The sequence below is a fragment of the Gossypium arboreum genome, chromosome 12, assembly GCF_025698485.1.
Source record: "Gossypium arboreum isolate Shixiya-1 chromosome 12, ASM2569848v2, whole genome shotgun sequence".
Taxonomy (NCBI): Eukaryota; Viridiplantae; Streptophyta; class Magnoliopsida; order Malvales; family Malvaceae; genus Gossypium; species Gossypium arboreum.
Window position 1 is genome coordinate 104446672 of NC_069081.1, and position 9257 is coordinate 104455928.

Genomic DNA, 9257 nt, shown 5'->3' on the forward strand with positions numbered 1-9257 from the left:
GTATTTTTTAATTCATCGATTTTATTTTATTTACATTAAAGTTTCCTTTTGTATTTTATATGATAATTTAAAATTATAAAATCTTCAAAAAATTAAAATATAAAAATTAAAAATTAAAATTAAAAATTAAAAACTTAAATATTTAATATTTAATATTTTAGTCCATATTTCAATTAAAAGTTCAATATTCAAAATTAAAAAAATTTTAAAAATAATAATCTCAGCACAAAAATTTTGAAAGAAAAAATAGAAAAAATATGTTAAAAATGAAAAAAAATTAAAATTAAGCAATAGCGGCCATAAAAAATTAAGCTATAATGACGTTTTTGATAAAAACGCCGCAAAACACCATTATTTTAACAAAAAAAAGGGAAAAGGGAAATCAAAATCCCGCTCACTCCCAAAAAAATAACTTTTGGTTACCCGCTCTTACTCCCTCTTTTTCTCCCAAATCCCTCAAATAAAATTTAGCTACTCTTTTTCTCTCGATCTGAAAAAAAAAAAAAAGAAACTGAGAAAGGCACAAAGGGTTTTTGGAAGCAAAGCAGAGCGAAGAAAACCCTTCACTGTTATTCACTCTGTTTTCTCCAATGAAGTTCCGATTCATTTCCGGTATAAATATCAGGTTTCCATTCTTTATTGATTTTTATTATTTTTCAAGGGAATTTATTTAATTGTTTGTTCATGAAGTTAAAATTCGAGGGGGTTTTTTTTTTCAATAAATAAATTTATGTTTTTAGGGGAAAGGAACCATTCCTAATAGCAACATATGATTTTGAAGGACCTTTGTTTCTTTCAATTCTCCATTTTGCCTGCTTAAGTAGAAAATTTTGCTGGAAATTTTCTCATGGTCGTTAACTAGATTTCAGTAAAGAATTTTAAGGTTTTCAAAGAACAGAAGCTTTGGAGGCTTTATCGAAATGGACAGTGTATTAACTTGGTTCAGTTTTGTGTTTAGGTCGTCATGGGGGGACACCCTTGCACCATGCAGCAAAAAGAGGCATTCTAAATACAGTTAAATTACTTCTTTTTCATGGAGGTTCATGTTTTATCGATTTCTGTTATATATTACGGGAAAACTAAGTTATTAATCGTTGCATGATGAATATGTTTGATTTGAAATTTAGAGTAGTCTAATAGGCAACTTGTTCGAACTTTCAACTAATCCGTTGGTGATGAATGATGATTGTCAAACACCTCTAGATGTTGCTAGGGTGAAAGGAAATGTCAATGTTGTAAAGGCAATTGAGGTATAACTGGAATTTCACTTTCAATATTTATGATTTTATGATCTACTTAGAACTTTTGACTTTTCTTGTAAAACTAAGTGCTTTCTTAAGTGAGGTTATTTTGCCTTCTGATGCTGTGCAGGATTATATTGTTTATTCTCTGGTTGGATGCAGGAGTTTTACGGGCCAAGATTTATTGAAATGTTTGTTCCTCAGTTGCTTTCAAGAAAAGTGTGGGTATTATTGTTTAGTGTACCTTTTAATTTCAAATTTTCTTTCTCTTGCGTTTTTTTGGATCACCATAAGCCATAGAAGAATATGCCTAGATAGTTTTTATTCATAAAAATCTCGAATAAAATTTATCTTTTGTAGCGATTTGTTCAGCATCATCATCTTATTAATGTGTTTCTTACAGTTGGGTGGTTGTTCTACCAACTGGTTCCTGAAATAATTCAAAACCTTTCAAGTTGGAGCTGGCCATATATTCTACTTTGCAGGTATCCCAAGTATAACATCTCTCTTTTTGGGTCTATAGCAATGCATGTCTAAGGAGGGTGCAAAAAGAGGAAAAATGAGTTATGCTCTTCAAGTTCTTCTAAATTAGACTTATGCCTTTGTGGTTGTATAATTAATCAATTATGTGGTTGTGGATACCAAGTTCTGTTCGGTTTAAGTTGTTTAAACAACTTAAAATTATTGGAAACAAAACAGATATTTAGTATATTGGAAACAAAATAGATATTCTTGAACCCTGTTTTTTTCCCCTCATTAATTACTTCATGTGCAGAATGTTAAAACATTTAAAAATGTCAAAGGCTGTGATGATGGAAAACAAGATCTTGAAGAAGTAGTGGAGTATCTCAAAAACCCATCAAAGTTCACCAGTCTAGGGGGAAATTGCCAAAGGTTTGTGCATGGTGTATGAAATTGGTTTCGTTTTTGTCTGTTTTACTGAATACTCTTTATGATGGAATATTTTAGATCTTTAAGTTGTATATTTCTCAAGGGTATGCTAGAAAATAGAAATAGAATAAAAAAATATCAATGGTTTCTTTGTGAGGAGAACCAAATTTACCAAAAACCGACCTGAAGTCCTGTTATCTAAGCATTAGCTCAGTGGTAGGGTGGGGAAGGGGATTTACTAATGATTCTAGGTTCAGTTCAACATTTTTCCTTACAGAGGAGGGAGAAAACAAGTTTCGATGTTTTTGTCGATTGTTAAGTTTACAATGAGTAATTATGTATTTTATGTGAATAATGATTGTTGAAATTGGTATGCCATGGTTCATTTTGGAGTACAAGGGTTTTTTGTGATATTCTTCTAGTTTTATTATCTTATGCACAACCAAATTGCAGGGGATCCTTTTGACTGGAACTGGAAAAACCTTGCTAGCCAAGGTTAGTTGTTCCTTCTAATTCTCATTATGACTGCTTACATATGTCTAGGAGTTTTTGCAAATTACATCTTAACCATCATACAAGTTTTCCAGCTGTTAGTGGCTTCCTTGGAAGCATGTTGCATGTGCATATATCCATATTAAGATAGGTTTGATTTGTTCAACCTTGAAGGCTATTGCGGGGGAAGCTGGGGTACCTTTCTTCTATAGAGCAGGATGAAAAACCACAAAAAATAAATTCATTGATTATATACATAAATTCCTTGATCACCATGTTTGCCAAAGGTAAATTCATTGATTATATACATAAATTCCTCAAAAGATAAAAGAATACCAAAAATCTCAATATTCAGCTTGCTTTTTTCTTTTTTCCTGTCATGAACAGACAAAAAATATGATGAAGATGATTATATTCTCACTTACCAGGACAAAGAATGAGATTGGCTGATTGCAGGCGATATTCCATGGCAGTAAGAATATTTTTCCTTCCTAATTTTCTTAGTTCCTTACTCTAGTTTTCTTATTACAAGTAACCTTTACGAATAATAGTAATCATAGAAGGAGTACAAGAAAAAAAATATTTATTATTTTTATTTTTATTTTATTATTTAGAAAAATATATATTTTTTTCTGATCTCCGCTGTCTTCCCAATTGGTTTAAGAAATTTATTTTATTACTCTTTGAATGTTAGTGCAAATTTGTTTCTAGTGCTAATATTTAAAAGAATCCTGCAGCTGTTTTTGCTACTCTGGGTGTTCTAGTTTCAATTTATTGGATGTTGATTAGTTTCTAGATTTGAAATTTGGGTATGTTCAATTTTTAAGCTTGGATCAATTTTGGACCTTAGTATTTATTCTTTCTGTTTCTTATGTCAGCTAAGAAGCTTTCAGTATTGACCTTGAAGGGTATCATTCCAAATTCCAAGTTTGTGTTTTTGTTAAAAATGGAGATGAATGAGAATTTGCTACCTTTAATTTTACAGTTTGCTTGCATGAATGTTTAGCCTACCTATTCTTCTGAAATTTTATTCTAAGCTAAATAAGAAGATGTAACAATTGTGTCTGGGGAAATAATAGAAAGTTGGTTGTTTCAAGTCTGCTTTTGTTCTTAATACCAAATTTTGTTTCAAACTGAGTGATTATGTTGGGGTTAACAGCACAGTAGGAAAAATGAACTGATCTTTATGGAACTTTTCTTCTACTATACATAATGCAGTGATGATGGTTTACAATATAGTGACAGCCTTTAACACAACCCTTCATTTGTGTTACTGACATTTGAGACAGAAATATAATATAGGTTTGAATGAACTTGAGTGAATAGTTGACTAAAAGTATATAATCTCTTTATGAGTCTTTTTTTTTTCATGTCTGATCCTTCAAATATGCAACTCTGTTGGAACTTGTTCTTGTTCATTTTTGAAGTCTCACGAAGTGTAGGTTTCTATTGTGAAAATGTTGAAAACAGTTGTTTTGACATGTAAAATAGCATTTAAGCTTATCTTGTGTGGAGTCTTATAGTTCTATATATTCCTGGGAAATGGGGGAAATGTTTAGGTTTGATGGGGTGGAAAGGATGGTTAAAGTAGAGAAGAAATGCACTGCAATAATTGTTATTTTGTGCACTGCAATAAATACAAATTGCTTATGGAAAATAGGTTTTCATCCATTCTCTAGTTGGACATTTTTTTGCTTTTTTGTTGATGTAATGTGTCTGTGATTTCAGCTCATGAAGCCAAATATATAAACGTTTTTATTCTCTATTTGGTTTTCTGTTTAGTTCTCTTGTAAAATGAATATAAACGTTGAAAGAATTGTCAATTTCTTTTAATTTTTTGCTTGTGTGTGTTCCTTGAGCAGCAATTCAGACAAGGTTACAAATGGCAATGGAGGTTAGAGACAGTCTCGAGATAGCTCACACTGCGGAGGACTTCTCTAAGTTATATGCAGGCATTGCAATACTTTGGATTCATCTAAGCTTGAACCATCCCTCTGTTGTATATTGTTTCTTCTTCTTTTCTGATATTTTTCCTTTGATTAATGAGAGGTGATGATGATTTGGCATTCTTTTCTCACCAGGATGAATTTTGTTTTAGAAATAGTAATACTTTGTGAGTGTCTGTGTGTTTTTTTATGTATTAAATTACATATTGAATCAATGTTTATGTATTAAATTTAAATTTATTAATTTTTATATTTAGTTTTAAAGTTAAAATTTTAATAGAAAATTTAATTTAATTAATATTTTTATTATCCTTATTTAAAGTTCAAATTTTAAAATTAAACATAATAAAATATTTATCATTGAAATAAATATTATTTAATTAAAATAATATTTTTGAAGGTCATGTTTTTAGTGATGTTTGTAGAAAAGCGTCGCTAAAGGTCTATTTTATAGTGGCGTTCGTAACAAAAGTGTCGCTAAAGGTCATGGTCTTTAGCGGCCTTTGCGAGAAAAGCGCTGCTAAAGGTCATGGTCTTTAGTGGTATTTGTGGGAACAGCGCCGCTAAAGGTCATGGTCTTTAGTGGCTTTTTGAAAAGCGCCGCTAAAAGTCATGGTCTTTAGTAGCGTTTGCTATAGCGGCGTTTTTTGCGGCGCTTGTGAAAACACCGCTAATAGTTCTAGGGTGCTCTAAAGGCCAAAAAAAACACCACTAAAAGTCTCTTCTCCTGTAGTGCAACTTACCTTTGGATCCCCACTTGTGATGGAAACAACTTTATTATCTCTAGGGCAAAAAGGTGCAGGAACTTGCTCTTGGGTCATACTGAAAAACAAAAGTTGAGGTTAATGACAAAGTTGAGGTTAAAGCTAACATAAACACAACATTACTTAAAGAAACTAGAAAAAAATGAAACCATAAACATAAATTAATCTAAGAAAAAGTGTGTTGCGTGAGAAAGTGAATCATAAGTACCAACTAGAAATGGAAGCAACGATAACCTTGCCGATCTCTAAAAGGATGTCGATTACCGAATAATAGTCGACAGAATTAATACAAGTATTTTTGCACATTAAAAATAAAAAAAAATGATTTGCTCATATTTTCATATAAGCATCATTTCAGAAGCTGAATTCAGAATAAGATGTTGGTAATATAGTTGTCCCAGTCACTAATCAATAAAATAGAGTAGAAAGTATAACATAATCATATTTTCAGAATTGCATTTAGATGAGCTACCAAAAGAGAGCAACTTCAAGGATACAGATATTCCATATTAAATTACTAAATAAAATGTAATATTCAAACTTTGCTGTGAAAATTATACATTTTATATACTACATGACTCATGTAAAATACAAAAGAAAAAGAGTCTATATCAGAATTACTAAATAAAATATAAAGCTTGGATATTCCTCTCTTAAGTTGGTATTGAAAGGACTTCAATTTTAAGAAATTGACTTCTTGTATATATATATAATTATGAGAAAAATGTGCAGAATACTCTCTTTATATAAATTTAATATATAAAACGCACCATACATAGTTATACATATTTTGTATATATTAAGTAGGTGCGAAAGTTGAAGTAATTGATTTTACTGTTGAACCAATATGAGTTTAAAACAATATACATAAAATCAGTTTTAGAAATATTAAAAACTAGTTATCGTTTGAACCAATAGTCCCCAAACTATTAAGTATAAGAGTTAAAGGGGACCTTTTATCTCATCCCACAAACTCCTTAGTTTTGTTGTATATCAAATCATCTCAAATTTTGTACAATTTAACATAATTGTTTAAATTTAATTACAATGTTTAAATAATAATTTAATAAAATTAAAATTAAGTTTTTTTATAATTATTTTTAAACTCAGAGGTACCCGATCAGTAAAATCTAGTTTAAATGGTAGGTGGTTTCTCAATCACAGATTATTGGTGAGTTTAGCCAAGGTTAATCTACTAAAGGCATCTTGGAGAAGCTTGAATACAAATAATGGAGATAAACGGAGTGCAAGTGTAAATTTTTCAGGGACGGGGAGCAAGATTCACGAGAATAAGGATAGGAGTAGTGATAGAGTTGAACCAAGGGTCGTTGCTCAAATTACAGAAGTTACATCAGGGGACCTTTTATCTCATCCCACAATAAATTCCTTAGAATCTTCAACCTCGTAAGGATAAAACTCCCAATATGGAATTTATCATAATTATAGCCATATCTTTAACACTTGAAAATTAAAGAATTTTGAAACAAACTCAAACCACAGATTCTAATCAAATCAAAATATTCGATTGGGTTTGAGAAAAGGGAAAAAGAATTTTGAATTTAGATTTTTGCATACCTCATAAAGTGATCTCTTCTCGTTACATAGATTAATTATGTCTATGAACATGAAAAATGGCAACCATGCGAAGTTGCAAAATTCACTCTAAATTCTCAATATGAATAAAAAAAAAATGGACCTGGAGCTAACCATTATCAAAATCTAATCCAACTCTCACCCATTATCATCCCCACCACTGTACAACTCATCTAAAAAATTATTTACTCCAAAAAAAAAAAAACAACGTTTATTTTTTAATGGAATTAACCAGCTAGTCTAAACATGCACAAGACCTGGAGCCACCGGTACCAGAGTTGGCTGATTGTAGGGTGGCTTTGAACCTCAAAATTAAAATCCTTCGATTCTTCATGTCCAACGTGGTAAGTTAATTGATTACATCAACAAGTTAATTGGTCACATCACCTATTTCGTTAGGCTTATAATCGAAAATGTTAGTGAGTGACTAATTTATCACTTTTAAATAACGTTAATAACTAATATGTTATTTTTTTAAAGTTTAATAATTAAATTGTAATTTTCTAAAAATTGAGTGACTGTCTATGGTACCCTTAATAATATATTGTATTGCAGCTAAAATCTTTTGAAAGTCTGATAGACTTTTTTCATTCTTCAACTCCCTAGGAACCGAAACCCACTTCCTAATTGGCAATTATTTCGATTTTCTTTTCCCACGACACCATCTCCAAAGAAAAAAAATCAAAGCCTAATGAACCATCCCGAATTCCCAATTCTGATCATTCCCAAAGTATGCCACAACTATCCTTTTCTATTTGTTGCTATTTCCTTCTCCTTCAATTCTTCCTTTTGTTATATTTATATTAACTTTATATTTTGCATTGAAGGTAAATGGTTGACGGGTCTAGAAAAGGTTACTATAATGAAACTGTGGTTCCAAGTTGAGAAAATGATAGGTTTTTTTTCTAGGCAAAGATGATTTAAATTTAAATTATTTTTGAGAAAAATGAACGGTTGAGAAAAGAATAGGTCAATATCTATACATTAGTCTTACATGGGCCTAATTAATTAAAGAAATGAAATAGATTTGCATATCGAAGTAGCTAGGGTTCCTTGGGTGTCAACTGTTGCTTTGAACTTGGACGATCTATATTTCTTGTTTCGAGTCTGTTAGGCTTCTGTGTGTCATTATGCCTAAAAGAAATCTCGAAAGAAGATTATTGATCAGTGTTTTAATCAATGCCACCCCATCCCAAGAAACTGAGAGAATTAATTAAGTCTGGCTCTCGAGTGTCTCAAAATATGCACTGTTTAAGGCTTAAGCAAATGTAGTAATTGTAAATTAAAAGGCCAAATTTATCAAAATGGGTTGCAATGAGAGTAACAGCTCCTGGAAGATAGTGGCTGATGTAGCAGTGGCAATAGCGGCGGGACTTCTTGCTTTGGGTGGTATGGGTTTGTTTTCTTCTTCTAGCAACAAGAAAACCATGAAAGCTCCTGGTGTTGAAAAGTCAACAAAGGTAAGAAGCAACTTGTTAAAAAGGTGAAGCAAGTTGCACCGAATGTTAAAAAGTTGAATGGGATAATTGCAATTTTGGTCTCTAATTTTTTAGGCCATTTGCAAGTTAGTCCCTGACTTCAACTATAAATAGACCTTCTCATTTTTCATTTCAACTATCCCAACCAATCTTTCTCTCTTAGTTTTCTCTCTTCTCCCATTTGAGAATTCTTAAGGAATTCTATTTGTTTGTAATATTTTGGAAATAGTAAAGTTATCATCTGGTGTTAGTGCCCGAGGACGTAGGTATAATTTACCAAACCTCGTTAAAACTCTTGTGTTCTTTCTTGTCCTATTTTTCTTTCAATATTTGAGGGTATAATAGTAGTGTTTAATTGTGCTATTAAATTACTATAGAAGAGATATTCTGACTAAGGAAAGACTTGGTATTTAAGAGATCCTTGTGATCCACCTCTCTTCCCTGGGAATTGAACTTTGTGTGATTTTTTAGTACAATAATTCACACGCTTCTGACCCTATTGGAATAACAAGTGGTATCAGAGAGGAAGGTTAATTGTAGTATGCTCTATGGTTGCAGTTTAAACTGATCTTCCACATCAGAAAAGATTTCCTTAGGTATATTGAAAGATTATGGAGAAAACGGTCGGTGTAGGAGCTTCAACATCGTCCATGTGTACAAGACCGACAATTGCAAATGCAAGATTGGCCGTGGAGATCTTTGATGGCACGGGCCATTTTGGTATGTGGCAAAGTGAGGTTCTAGATGTCATTTTTCAGCAGGGTTTAGACATTGCTATTGATGAAGAGAAACCAGATGATATACAGGAGAAAGATTGGAAGGCGATCAATCGGTTGGCATGTGGCACAATTC

General features: G+C 31.6%; 1 protein-coding gene across 13 annotated transcripts; it reads left to right on the forward strand.

Moving 5' to 3' along the window:
• The first annotated feature begins 325 nt into the window (after positions 1-325).
• Positions 326-4854, forward strand: LOC108477218 (putative E3 ubiquitin-protein ligase XBAT35). 13 transcript variants are annotated; one of them, XR_008275681.1, is made up of 10 exons: positions 343-612; positions 959-1014; positions 1133-1250; positions 1404-1462; positions 1645-1726; positions 2017-2135; positions 2586-2627; positions 2799-2911; positions 3012-3096; positions 4487-4854. XR_008275681.1 is itself a non-coding variant. In XM_017779697.2 (9 exons), the coding sequence occupies exons 1-6, from the start codon at positions 591-593 to the stop codon at positions 2078-2080; spliced, it is 438 nt and encodes a 145-aa protein (XP_017635186.1). In that variant the 5' UTR covers positions 326-590; the 3' UTR covers positions 2081-2135; positions 2586-2627; positions 3012-3096; positions 4487-4854. The 13 variants fall into 13 exon arrangements, 1 of the variants encoding a protein (XP_017635186.1); XR_008275678.1 differs by having other exon boundaries at positions 344-612; positions 959-1039; positions 1204-1250; positions 1372-1462; XR_008275677.1 differs by having other exon boundaries at positions 345-625; positions 1372-1462.
• The last annotated feature ends 4403 nt before the right edge of the window (positions 4855-9257 follow it).